Source organism: Ziziphus jujuba, chromosome 12 (genome assembly GCF_031755915.1).
Source record: "Ziziphus jujuba cultivar Dongzao chromosome 12, ASM3175591v1".
In the NCBI taxonomy this organism is placed as follows: Eukaryota; Viridiplantae; Streptophyta; class Magnoliopsida; order Rosales; family Rhamnaceae; genus Ziziphus; species Ziziphus jujuba.
The window spans coordinates 15,884,483-15,899,391 of NC_083390.1; the positions used below are offsets into that span (position 1 = coordinate 15,884,483).

Genomic DNA, 14,909 nt, shown 5'->3' on the forward strand with positions numbered 1-14,909 from the left:
GTTTTTATTTTTTTATTTAATTATATATAATTTACTTATCTTAAATGTTTGATACTTGTTGGCCATTTCAATTAACTATAAAGTTAAGGGAAAAGAAACATAAATACAAAATCAAACACAGTTTCAAATTGTGTTAGTCTTTGGATTTTTTTTTTTTTTTGTTTCACTTGAATAGAATATAATTTATAAGGATGTAACTTGATTTTCTTTTCTTTAACATTTCAATAAAATGATTTCATATTTGTTGTTTATAAATGAGGCTTTCACCAAATGAAAACTGAAACAGAGCCAATGACTCAGAGAGCTAAGATGCTATTAAGTTCAACTAATCAATCATTAAATCCAACTCAAATTTACAGCTGCAAGAAGTTAAAAAGCCTCGTTAAAACTAGGAAAAAAAAAAAAAAAGCATTAACCTACTTGTTCTTCACCAAATTCATCCAGCATTTTGCACATGATCCCACCATCAGCCCCCTAATTCAAGTAAATTTTCTCACAAGTTTGGATGCTCAAACAGGTAAGGAAAACAGAGGAAGCATCCAAATCTGGCAAAGAATTAGGAAATCAAGACCAACTGCTAACCAATGAGCATTGTATTTTGAGGGGACACCCTGATATGTGGATTTGCAACAAGTCTTGTATAGATCTCTAAGACCTAACTTTTTCAACAGCAAGAACGACAAGTATGACAAGAATAACAAGAATGACAAGAACAAGAATGACAAGAACAAGAATGACACGAACAACAAGAATGACAAGAACAACACCATGAGAACCAAGACAAGACAGGACAGCAATGGTTGGCAGTGGGAGTTGGCTTTGGCGTCTCCAAATGCTGCCCCTCAGAATCTACCTTCTTTTCTTTTGGACAAACCTCAGATTCTACCTTCTCAGAATCAATTCTCAACTCTTCTGACATCCTGCAATAATGGAAAACGAATTAAATTATTATCATTTGTATAGTTCTATTGTCCATCTAGAGCATACTACTACTGCAACAATTACATAGCATTACAACATCTCAATGCACAAACAGGTGACAAACCAAAAAAATAAATAAATAAATAAACTGTAGATATATTTGGTTACACAAGAAAAAGGTTAATAGTTGTTTCAAACAATGCAGGTCCAATGGCTAAATGTAGTTAAAAGAGAAAGAAGCATACATGGAATGAGAATGACAACAACATCTTTTTAGGCTACAGTTCCAACTATAGCAGAACGCCCAGCTACATCTCGGACGGTAGCAAAGTGGCCTCATAAAGCAGAACGCCTTGCTACAATTACAACAGTAGCACGATGTCCATGTACACTTCCATTCACACTTCCACTCACACTTCTTCTTTTTTCTGCAACAGACAAATGGTATTTTCTTCATAGTCTTAAGTGTTTTGATTTTTAGGAATTTCCACACCAAAGATATGCATACATGTATTTTGTTCATGTTACATTGACAAAAATTAGTTTGATTCCTACTTGGCTACTTCTAGATATGCAACATTAAATTGTTGAACAAAGCTCATGTAGATGGATTCATATAACCTCATGTAGACCATATATATATATATATATATATATATGTACACATAGTATATTTATGCAAATATGGAAAGGCTAACTCTCAAAATGATGATTATAGACTTACACCGGGAAGGCAAAAGAGCGTGTGCTGGTTACACTTCCATCAGCACGACGGGATAGGGTTGAAGAGATTGAGGAAACTGCTGTGGGTGCTATCCTCAAACTTGGATCTTCTGTACATTCTGTTTCTGCATCCTTGTTGATTTTAACAGTCACTTCTTCAGCTCCAGAATCCTTCTCTTCTTCACAATTCCTTTTCTCAATATCCATCAATGGAGCTGGAGGGGTTGAACTAAACATGAGTAACTCACCTGATTTGGTCAGTTCCCCAGACATGCCACCTAACATTACTAAACGTTCTTTGGTGAAACTATTGTTGCCTAAATGAATGCTAAACAGCGACTCGTTCGAAGCAACACTCCATTCCATTGGTGTTGTGGATTTATTTCCTTCGAACACGGAGGATGGAATCCTCATAGGATCATATTCTGACCTTTCCATTGTTTGGATTGGAGGGGATTCTGTTAATGATATAAAATGTTTCATGGAATCTTGGGCGACATCTGAAGCTTGAAATGTCAATGTGGAAGCCATAGAGCTGTGCTCATATTCTTCTGATTTAGACAAGCTGTTATCAAGAAAACTGCTTTCTTCATACTTATCTGGTGTTTGAGCATCACCGTTTTGTTCATTGAGGGAAGCGACACGTGGTATTGAACTGATATCTTCACTTTTGTTCAACTGTAAGAGATCAATTGAGGAATCTGATAATGAGAAAGGTGAGGCACTTGAAGATCCTACAACTATATTGTCTTCATTAGCAATAGCATCTTTATGTATTGGGAATTTATTTCTGTCACACCCATCAAGAACCTCGAAATTTTTACTGCTCCCACTCGAATTCACACTGGTTCCGGCCCCATAAAGAAGAGTTCCTGAATTCACACTGCTTTCATTCCCATGTTCCAAGTCCATATCTGAAACATGCCCAGTTAAGAGGACTCAGATTTGTCAAATGTCACATATCACTTTATGCATTGTGGGATGGAAAAATTGAGGAAAGGAACATAGATTTGTGAGTTGATTGCTTGTGCAGTAGAAACATTTCATCAAACAGATTTCATGCATCTAGAAATAGGAGCATACAGTTTCAAAATGAACAGATTAGTTAATGGTGAAATTCATGATGTCTAATAGATAGTAAAGCTCGATATAACATCTCTGTTTCATCTTCTAAATAGACATAAATAAGCAATCACAACACAAATGAATGTCATTTTCTTGTCCTAAACAAATAGAGAGAAATGGGTGGGTTTAAAACTCTTGAAATCAAAATATTAAGAATGAAGCAATTATAAATAAAATAAAATAAAAATGAATTCACAATATAATTTCATATAAAATGAACCTCTTCAAAACTATAAGAAGAAGAAAAAAAATAATAAATGACAATATTATTAATACTTCCCAATGTCCATTTCCAAAGGCTTGAAATTTCATCTACTATTAACATAAATCATATATAAAATCCCACCCAATGTTATTTCCAAATGCTTTCAATTCGATTTTAATTTACAAATTTAGATGGGGTGTACATTTACAACCAACGATAATGGCTCCCAAAAAAAAAAAAAAAACTACCTTAAGGCTGAATCATGAAAATAAAAAGCCCTTGATTCCCAAAATTCGAAATTATCTCATGCCTGGCCGCTAAAACAAACACGTCGGAAATGGCTCCGGCGAGCGGCTCCGGCAATTGGCAACTTTATTTAATCTCAATTCATGAATCTCTTTCAAAAAAATGAACAAAAAATGAATCTTCCACGGAAAAAAAAAAAAAAAGAAAAAAGAAAGAAAAGAAAACTTAAACTTTTTTTGGTTCATAAATCGAATCAAATTTTCTTACTCAAAGAACAAAATAATACTAATAATAACTATAACTGTTAAACCCTAAAATTCAGGGTAAATGGAGCCTCTTTGGTTTAAAAAGGAAATTAGAACCAAAAAACTCATAAAAAACGCGTAAAACAACTAATAAGAAACTAGCATTGAGTACAGCTTCTTGATTTCGTTGATTTTCTTAATTTGGATATATATATATATATACATATATTTTTGGTGGCCTAGGATATGTATATATATAAATTTCATATAGGTGTATATATAGACTAATTGTAATAGGAAATAATATGGACGTGCGAAGTGAGTACGAAAGGGTGGGTTTGTATTGGAACATCTGATCATGGAAGGTCTTCCGATGTTTTCGCCTTTTTTATTGTGGCTTTGCTCTGTAACTAACCATGACTACGTTTCGCGCCAACTTTAACCACTTTCATACATCAGTTGGACATATAGAAACGGTGTCGTCTCTGGTCTTTATTTATTTATTTTTTTTTTTTTGGAAAAGTGGTCTTGATTTATTTATATGTATATGTATATTGCCACCTCGAAAACAAATTAGGATTAAACGCACTTTGCCTTTATCAATTATTACATTTTCTACACTTTATAACCCGTATTAAATATATACATACATATATTATAATCCCTTTAAACGATTATTTTTTATCATTTTAGTGAAATTATGTATTTTTGATAAATGAGTTTTATATATAATTAATGTAATTTTATTGAAAAATAATTTTATTCTGTTTTATTTCATTTTCAACTGATATTTATAATGTAATTTTGCTAAACTTATTTTAAAAGAATGAAAAATTGTACAAAAATGGCATAAAATCAATTGTTTAGGGGCAATATAACACTTTTCTAAGTGTAGAGGTGAAATATAAAAGGTGTGATAATTCATAAAGACAAACCATAGTTAACTAAATAAATTACAACAAGTACTTTTTTTATTTTTTTATTTTTAAATTTTTTTTATCATATTATAAATAACTGTTTCAATATGGTGGACTTGCAGACATATGTTAATACACCAATCCTAAATGAGTGCCACCTTAGGAGGGGTGTTCATCAGTTGATTCCAATTAATGAACAAATTCAATCAATTGGTTGATTATATCATAAACGACCATATGAGGTTTTAAAAACCAACCAAAATTAATCGAATATTGATTGATCATTTTTTGATTTCTATGTGCAATATGAGAAGCCTAAAACCTATCTTTATCCAATAGACTCATCAGGCATTGGATAAAATTGATACCCGCACATCGGAAATCTTCACTTTGTTGGACAAACTAAACATCTATACATAAAAGCTACAAAAATTACTGATCAATTTTAAGAAAGAAGGAAAATAAAAAAGAAAAGGAAATAGATTTGTGATAGGAGAGTTAATGTTTACGAGAAGGAGAGAATGATGAAGCAAATGGGGATGGCATTATCAAACAAGATGCAGAAGTTGATGGATATGCTCTTCTACCATAAACTTTACAAATATTACATCATGTGCACTCAAATCCATGGCTCTGATGGGGGCCTAACAACCAACTATCCATGCACACCCATGTCATCTGCATGGGTCTAACGTGCTGCATGGCTTTCACGTAGTATGAGAGTGGGAGTAATGTGAACCCTCTTTTCTTTATTTGTTAGCATAAGTGTAGCCATGTTCTTCCTTCTATGTAGGAGCAGTTAAAGTAAATGTGAAATGACCTATATGAACTAAGGGATGTAAACAGTAAGGGTATGAATGAGAAACTGTCTTTCCTTCCTCTTTCTTTCTTTCTCTTCTTTTCTCTCATTATCTAACTTCTTGGATACCAAGAACATATCATTTGGTATCAGAGCATGTTGGTCCATGGGCACTCATAAAAAAACTAATGCCGAGTTCTATAATGAGGTTCTAGAGACTCTAACCAGGTATGGTGCTAACTTTGATCACTTAAACACCACCATGCAAATGGTGTTGATAGGCTTGTGATTTCAACAAGGATAGAACTTGGTGGAAAGGGAAATGAGCCCTTTCACTCTAGGAGAGTCTTCTCAAAGTCGACTTGTGATGCAATTCAGGGAGACCGAAATTTCTGGGCAAGTTGATAGAATCAGGCCAACCTCAAGTTATATTTTTCAAAATTTGACAAAGATGATCTTGATGGATGGTTTTTTAAGTGTGAGCAGTACTTTGAATTTCAAAGGATAGAACCACAGCTACAGGTTCAATTTACCTCCTTTCATTTAGAGGGAGTGGCATTCCAGTGGTTCCAATGGATAAGTAAATTCAAGAGACCACTCTCTTGGAAGGAGTTCATATGGGCAATACTCCAATGCTTCGGGCCTACTAAGTATGAAGATCCATTTAAGGCACTCACTTAGTTGAAACAAGTAACAATGGTTTCCCAATACCAAGTCGAGTTTGAATGGCTATATCAATGTATCGATAGATTGCCTGATTCTTATTTGGTGGGTTGTTTCATTGCCAGATTGAAGGACGAGATCCTTCTGGATGTTAAAATCAAGTAACCTCACTTTCTTTCGAAAGCCATAAAGGTTGCCCGATTAGTTGAGGGGTGCAATATACTGTAAAAGAAGAGCTTAGTAACTCACATCAAAATTATACTTGGGTAGTGGCTGATGCTACCACGGAAATCCTTGGGCCACTCCCATCCACAATGAAACCTAACTCTCAACCACCAATTACTTTTAAGAAGATCACGGGACAAGAGGCAAGCGAATGCAGAGCTAAAGGGATTTGTTATTACTATACAAAACATTTATTCTGCTTTAGTGGACCTCAGCTCTTCATGATTGATGACCTAGAGGTTGTTCTGGATGAAAGAGATGAGCCAGGACTGCATGTCCAACAATAGACTACACCTGGATTACTTAACCATGGACTATACAGGTGCCAGGAAAATTACACAATTATGGCATCTCTATGTTGATAAATGGAAGCAGCACTCATAACTTTATTGACCAGAGCATAGTGACATGGTTGGATCTCTCGGTGGAGTGAGGTCGAGATTTGTAAGTTGTGATAGCTAATCCATAAAAAGTCAAGTGTTCTGGGAAATGTAAAGGACTCAAACTTACAACACAAGACTATCTAATGCAACCATACTTTTATGTCCTGTCTGTTGCTATCTATCATGCTGTGTTAAGGGTCCAGTGGCTAGCCACACTTGGGTCACTGGAAATAGATTATTAGATACTTAAGATGAAATTTACACAGAATAGGGTAGTCCACCTACTATAAAGAAGTAGACTGAACATCCTTAAGGTACTTCATGGTAAGGTATTACAAGCCTTAAATGGCATTAGGTTACTCTTGCAAATTTTTCCCATTCAAAAGAAATCTCTAGATCCTAAGTATCCAAAAGATTTGCTAGCTTTGTTAGAAGAATTTTCTAAGGTACTTTCCACACCCAACGGCTTACTACCACTGCAGCCACGATCATTGGATACCATTGTGGCTGCATAAATCACCTATCAGTGTGAGGCCTTATCGCTATCCATAGTACCAGAAATTGGATATTGAATATCAAGTGAAAGAATTTCTCAACTTAGGGATCATTCAACCCAATTGCAGTATATATTCATCGCTAGTTCTTCTTGTAAAGAAGACGAATGGGAGTTGATGATCCTGTGTGGACCATTAGATAATCAACAACATAATTATCAAAGATAAGTATCTGATACTAGTAATAGACAAGTTATTACATGAACTCTTTTAAGCACAATACTTTTTGAAAATGGATCTAAGATCTAAATACCACCAGATACACGTTCATGAACAAGATGTCCACAAAATCGCTTTTTACTCTTATGAAGGTTGTTATGAGCTTTATGGTGATGTGTTTGGATTGACGAATGCTTTTGCTACATCCTAAAGCTTGATGAATGACTTATTTCACATCTACGTCAATTCATTCTAGTATTCTCTGGTGATATCTTACTTTATAGCAAGAATAGGAAAGAAAACCTCATACACATATAACGAGTGTTAGAAATTTCGGCTGACAACCAATTATTTACCAAAGCATCAAAGTGACAATTTGGAATCACTCAAGTACAGTATGTAGGCTACATCATCTCTCATGAAAGAGTTAGTGTGTAGATCCGTCGAAGACAAAGGTGGTTATTAACTGAACAATTCTGTCCACAGCTAGGAAAGTTTGCAGATTATTAGGATTGGCCAATCATTACAAGAAGTTTATAAGTGGTTTCAGTGGTATTATAGTGCCATTGATAGAGCTGCTTCCTAAGGAAGGCTTTCACAGGTCAACTGAGGCTACATAAGCATTTGAAAAACTAAATAAAGCTCTCACTACTGAAGTGGTGCTATAGTTACCAAATTTTTCTCAACCCTTCATGGTAGAGAGTGATGCTTGTGGTGTGGGAATCAAAGCCATATTAATGCAAAACAACCTTCCAGTCGCTTATTTTAGTAAGGCACTTAAAGTCTCCGCTTTGTCCTTGTCCACTTATGAGAAAGAGATTCTAACGATCATGAAAGCTATTCATAAGTGGCAATCGTATTTTTTGGGAAAGCCTTTTGTGGTACAGACCGAATAGTGGAGTTTGAAATATTTATTGGAGCAGCATATAACTATACCCACTCAAACATGCTGGCTGTTTATAGGCTATGATTACTCAATTTAGTACAAACAGGGGAGAGAGAATCAAGAGGCAGATACGTTATCATGGATTGAGAACTCCATTGATAAGCAATTTCATTACCATCACCTGATTGGTGGGAAGACCTTCAATGGGAAGTACAGCAAGGTTCATATTATGCAAAGCTTTCAAATTCCACTCAAACTTAAACTTAACCTTATCTGCTATGGGATGGAGTTTGGATCCATAAAGATAAAGCTTGTTTGAGTCTTACTAGGAATGGCAATTTGACCTGCATGGCCCAAAACCCTCGTTGCACCGCCCATTTTTCCTCAAAAAGATTGAGGTTGCAAGACGGGCTTGGGCCAATAGACTAAAACCCAGATCGGGATTAGGGCAAGCCTGGGGAATGAAAACCCCGGCCTGATATATATATATATATACACCTATTTATTTTCTTCTTATTGTAGTCTTCAATCTTCACCTTCACCTTCACCTTCACCTCACAGGCTCATAGTCACAGCTGCTGCTATCATATCAGATCAAAACCATTCACCAACTCTCATCACCTTCACCTTCACCTCATAGGCTCACAGCTACTGCCCCACTAGATCCAAACCATTCACCAAGGTAGGATCTTGTGTCTCTTTCCTTTTATTTTTGTTTTTTCCTCTTTTTTCTTGTTTCAATTTTTATTTAGTTTTTTTCTTCCTTCAAATTAATGCATGTGATATATGATATGGAGTTCATAGTTGATATCGATAAATTGAACAGAGGGTATGCAAAATACTGTTGTTATGATAAATTGAACCAAAGTTGCTTTTGTGGCAAAGTAAACAGGAGACTACACACATTACCCTTATATTTTGAAGATAAGTAATGGATTGAGTTTTCAACCAATATATATATATATATATATAATAGTAATAATAATAATAATGGACTGATTTAATGGTGGACTGGATCAATTCGAAAGTTTTCATTGACTATGAGGCCAAAGTGGCATTCTCATCAATTTCCTAATTTTATTAGATAAGATGGCTTTTGAGAGGTTGTTTTCTTTGTTACGCATCCAAATTTGTTTGTTGAAAGATTTATAATATTATTTTTTAGAGGAGGAAAAAAAAAAAACTTTTCGTTTTCATCCTTGCTTTACTATGGTTGTGTGATGGTGTGAAATCATGATTCTATAATAGTGGAGGGTTGTAAAAATATCTTTAGGTAGAGATTGGGAGATTAGTATTAATCATGATTCATGTATATAGGAAGATCTAGTAATAAATTACTCCATTTCCTTCTAACTATAATCTACATTTTAATTAGTATAGGAGTCTATTATTGTGAAAAAAGCTCCGGTTGGTTGTTCAAAAGAGTTTGATGCTTGCTGATTGTGTAGGAGTTTGCTTCTCTCGAAACGTTCTTGTATAGTACTTAACTAAAATAAATAAATTCTTTTCGTTTTAAGTACAATAATGATTGTAAAGCTCATTTTAAAGGAAGTGCAATATTAAGAGAATAAATAAAGGTAGTAAATTAGAGTACTCATAAACTCTTTTCAGTGGATGTTCTGTGTAGAATCTACTAGTAAACAAGGTTTTAGCTTATGTTTGATATATTTGAGGCAGGTAGAGTAATAGTATATGGTAGTGCATGCATCCAATCCACCTAACAATTAAATGGTCAAAACCGATTCTCATCTTGGTCATTGGTCGAAATATATTTTTATTTGGTGCTAGAAGTCAAAAGCTTGTATGTATTTGTTTCACATATTAGCACGTTCTTGCTTTATGAAGGCCTTTTGGTCAGTTGATTGGAAATAAAATACATATATATATATATATATATATATAATTTTTTTTTCATAATGAAAAGTAATAATAATTAATTAGATAAAAAGGTATACTATTGTATTTACTCATTATGCTATTTTTTTAAGGTAAATTATGGTCGAAGCTAGTGGCTCGAAAGCAAATGTTAATCCACCTTCAATTGGAAGCAATCCACATGACAAGGATCAAGCATCATCAAAACATTTTAGCAACAGTTCAACTTTAATTAGTACTCCTCAAGAAACACCTAGTCAAGAGGAACAAACTCCAATAGAGGCATGTGATGAGGATAATAGTCAAGTAATTAGAAAAAGAAAATTGATTTCGATTGTGTGGAATCATCTTTAAAATGTAAAGATAGATGAGGTGGATAAGGCCATATGTAATTATTGTAGTAAGAAATTAGGAGAAGAGAGTAGAAATGGAACAGACATTTACATGATCATTTTAAAAGATGTGCTCTTCGAACACAAAAGGATATTAGGAAATCAATATTGAATCCTACTAAAAATACCAGTGGAAAAGTTAAAGTTAGCACATACACTTTTGACTAAGAGAGTTCTAGAAAGGAACTTACAAACATGATGGTTTTGCATGAGTATCCTTTTTCAATGGTTGAAGACTATGGATTTAGGAGATTTATGAATACAGTTCAACCATTATTTAAAGTGGTTTCTCATAACAATTAGGAGTGATATTTTTAAATTATATGATTATGAAAAATCCAAAACAATGGAATTGTTAGAGAAAAATTGTGGTAGAGTTGCAATTACGACGGATATGCAGACATGTAACCAAAATAGAGGCTTCATGGCTATTATGGCACATTTCGTTGATGATAATTGGACACTTCAAAGTCGAATTATAAGGTACTTTAAAAGTTTATATATTAAATTTCATATTTATTAAAATATTTTTTATATATAAGTCAAATTAGTTTAGTTTATTATAACTATATATTATTATTTTTGGTAGGTTTGTATATGTGCCTTGTCCACATACTTCCGAGGTTTTTTGTGAAGTTTTCATGGATTGCATATTGGATTGGAATATAGATGGTAAGCTTTCTACTTTGACCTTAGACAATTGTAGCACAAATGATGCTTTGGTCAATCTTCTTTTGGATAAGCTTCCAATTCTCCACTTTTGTTAAATGGTCAATTTTTTCATATACGGTGTGTTCCACATATATTGATTTTGATTGTGAAAGACAATTTGGAAATAATTTATAGAAGTATTGAAAAAATTCGTGAAAATGTTTATTTTTGGATAGCAACACAAAAAAGAGAGGAAAAATTCTTAGAATGTGTTCATTAATTGAAAATTTCTTGTGATAAAAAATCGGTACTTGATTTTAAAACAAGGTGGAATTCTACATATTTGATGCTTGCTACTGCTTTGAAATATAGGACTGTTTTTCCTCATTTGAAGTAACGAGAGTCACTATATAAATGTTTGCATGGTGATCAAGATTGAGATTAGCCAAAAAGATTTGTGAAAGGCTAGAGTTGTTTTATGAAGTGATTGAAATATTTTCAGGAGCAAAGTATCCTATAGCTAATCTTTTTTTTTTTCCCACACATTTGTGAGATTAGGATATCAATTTGTGATTGGCTAACATCTTCTTGTGAGGAAATTAGATTGATGGCCTCGTGTATGATGTCTAAATTTGAAAAATATTGGAGTGAAACGTATAGAATAATGGTTGTAGCAACTCTTTTAGATCCAAAATATAAAATGAAAGTGATAGAGTATTATTTTTCTTTGATTTATGGGGATGAAGTGTGCATAAAATAGCTATTGTATGTCAAATTTGCTACGATTTGGAGAAAGAGTATCAATCAAAGAGCAATTTGAGTGTAAATGTTCCAAATGTTGCATCTTCCCAATCCAATGTGCTTCCATATGGAAAAAAAGATCGTTTGGCAAAATTTGATTTATTCGTTTCTAGTACTACTAATGTTGATCATGTTCAATCTGAAGTTGATCATTACTTGGAGGAGTCAGTTTTGCCAAGATCTAATGACTTTGACATATTGGTATGGTGGAAAGTAAATACAATGAAGTATCCTACTTTGTATAATATTGCAAGAGAAATTTTAGCCATTTCAGTATCTACTATTGCATTTGAGTCTGCATTTAGTATCAGTGGAAGGTTTGTGAGTCCACATCGAAGTAGACTTCATCCTAAAATTTTGGAAGCTTTGATGTGCGCACAAGATTGGTTATGGGCTGAAGTTAATGGTATGAAAATTAAATTTTCTATTTTTTTGTCTTAAATATTTTTTGTATTTATTGTTAACTAATTAATCTCATTTTTGTTAGCTTCATCTTCTTCACCATATGTTGGAGCGTGTTCTTCTACTATGAGCGACATAGAAATTGATGAGGAGGTAAATTCAATTTATTTATTACAAAAAATATTTATATTAAATTGTTAAAAAATTATTGATATTATTTAATTTTGTAGCAATCAACTCTTACGGAACATTATTCCATGAAGATTTAAGGAAATGAGAAGTAAAACTTTATTATGTGTGCATATGTATTTTTATAAATTTTATATTTACATATTTGGACTATATTATATTGTATTTTTTAAGGATGTATTTTATTGTAATTGTAAATTTAGACTTTGATATATTTTATTGTATTTTTATTACATTTTAGTTACTTTATTTACATTTTATTCATAAAGAAAAAAATCTATATAAATTTATCAAAAAAATTATACCAATTATAAAAAAAAAGGGGGAAAATCGTCCCGCACCATCACTTATTGGGGAATCCCTATCCCCGCCCCGTTTCTAAAGAAACAGGAAAAACCACAGGGATGGGATGAAAATTTCCCGCGGGAACGGGGAAGGAATTTTAAAAACCGATTCCGTCTTGTCCCGTTGACATTCCTAAGTCCTACTCATGTCTAATTCCTAAAATCTTATTTTTCTCCCACGGATGGGCATTTTAGGTACCATAAGACATTCAGTAGTGCTAAAAAAGATTTCATCTAGTCTAAGATATGAGCTACAGTCAAAACATACATTAAGGAGTATTCCAGTTGTCAACAGTATAGGATTGAGTGCACTAATGCCGCATGAGCACTACAACAGCTTCCTATTCCAGGTAAGATGTGGACCAACATTTCTATGGACTTTATCGAAGCATTGTCTTCTTCCTGCGGCTATTCTGTGATCATGGTGGTCCTTGATTGCTTGACTAAATACACCCACTTTGTTCCATTCAAGTAGGAACATCAATGGGGTTTTTGAAATTCCATCCCCATCGCCATGGGAAATTTTTCATCTCATCCTTGCTATTTTTTCCATTTCTTTAGATGGGGGGTGGGGACAGGGTGTCAGGACCCGTCCAAAATTCCCCACCGGAACCCTAGACAAGCCCTGATTCCAGGGAAACCCTATCGAACCCTCCAATGGAAAATCTGACAGAGCCTCCCCTAAGGGTTGGACTTGCCACAAATTCCCTGCACTGAAAACACACTTCTATATTCATCCCCTTATTTCTCCCACAATACTACAATTTGGTTCCACAAAATTACAGCACTCCAAATGAACAACAGTAATCCAGTGCATAATTAATACATAAATGTTCAGGATAGTATACAGAGCTTCATGAAGTACTATTAAATATAGAATTTATACAACAAGGATGAAAGAATATTACAAATGAAATAAATGAAGACAAGGGTAACTTCTCAAATTACGACAGCGACGGAAATCAAGTCCACTCCGGATGAACGTCGACAAAACCTGGTACCTAGAGGAACGGAATTTAAAAATATGAGATGTTAATCATCTCAGTGAGTGACCCTATCTACAATACAATTATAATACCACGATAATTAAATAGATAAATAATAATTAATTGAAAATAATATTTTCTTTCAAAACCCTTACGATTCTCTCGGTTGGAAAAGTTCCCCTTTTAAAACTTTTTCACAAAACCCGTTATTCATATTCCCCGAAAACCAAGGAGTCAATTATTCATCTACATATCAAATAAAATATAATAATTCAAGCATTCAGAATTTTATAATGAAAATAAATTAATTTATTGAATAATTAAGTAAAGGAAAAATTATGTCAATTTAAAATCCCCATTTAAATAAATAATAAAAACAGTATTAAATATATTCTTAATTTGAATACAATTTCAAAATATTTATTTTGAAATCCAAGTTCTGAAAATCACTTGATGCACCCACTATATACCAGTGGCGCCAACAGTACCCAGCGTCCCGAGGTACCGCCAGATAGGAGGTTACAAAGAGAAACCGGTATACGGTCGCGTGGCGTCCCACCGCGCCGCTACAAACAGGCGTCCCGACCATGGAGGGGCGGCCTACCCTCATCCGATGGCAAACACAGGACAACCCCATAAATCACCTGCGAGCTACTCACACCCACCTGTGCGCTAACCACATCCATGTGCGCACTAATCACATCCATATATACAGAACACCAGTACATGTATGGTGCATCTAAAAATCATAAATCAATATATCTCAAAATCTCAAATTTTCCATAAACATACCAGGTTTATTCCATCCAATTAAACCCGTAAATTTTCCACAATTCCTTTATAATCATCGTCATAAATTCATCGCATAAATACCAAAATTTTCAAATCCACTAGCTCTTAATTCCATCAATTTAAATATTCAAATTTTCCGATAGCATAAATATTTTTGGAACATAATAAATTGAATCACATAATGTTCCATGGGCATAATTATAAAAATTGAAACCATCAACTTAAACAAATATTTTTCTTAAAATATTAAAAAATCAAATCATACCCAAAAATAATATAAAAATCCAAATATAATTAATTAATTGGAACCACCGTGCTCATGCGTGATAAATACAATTAAATCACAATAAAAAATCAGAAATTCATTAATAACCCAATTTTTTCATTTAGCAACAATAAACATATGCGTATATATAAAATAATATT

At 33.5% G+C, this 14,909-nt stretch overlaps 1 protein-coding gene across 3 annotated transcripts; it reads right to left on the reverse strand.

The window, feature by feature from the left end:
- Window positions 1-310: 310 nt before the first annotated feature.
- Window positions 311-3,828, reverse strand: LOC107429036 (uncharacterized). 3 transcript variants are annotated; one of them, XM_016039664.4, is made up of 4 exons: window positions 3,223-3,826; window positions 1,646-2,558; window positions 1,167-1,349; window positions 314-920 (listed from the first exon to the last, which is right to left on the reverse strand). In XM_016039664.4, exons 2-4 carry the CDS (start codon window positions 2,554-2,556, stop codon window positions 665-667), a joined length of 1,350 nt encoding a protein of 449 aa, XP_015895150.4. In that variant the 5' UTR covers window positions 2,557-2,558; window positions 3,223-3,826; the 3' UTR covers window positions 314-664. The 3 variants fall into 3 exon arrangements, with proteins under 3 accessions (XP_060669578.1, XP_048318861.2, XP_015895150.4); XM_048462904.2 differs by having other exon boundaries at window positions 313-920; window positions 1,646-3,826; XM_060813595.1 differs by lacking the exon at window positions 1,167-1,349 and having other exon boundaries at window positions 311-920; window positions 1,646-3,828.
- Between the last annotated feature and the right edge of the window lie 11,081 nt (window positions 3,829-14,909).

Coding starts and splice junctions, on each gene's coding strand:
- LOC107429036 (XM_048462904.2), bottom strand. CDS start 2,556: ATGGACTTGGAACATGGGAATGAAAGCAGTGTGAATTCAGGAACTCTT. Junction 1,350..1,645: donor CGCTCTTTTGCCTTCCCGGT/GTAAGTCTATAA, acceptor TGTCTGTTGCAG/AAAAAAGAAGAAGTGTGAGT. Junction 921..1,166: donor TGTTGTCATTCTCATTCCAT/GTATGCTTCTTT, acceptor CCATTATTGCAG/GATGTCAGAAGAGTTGAGAA.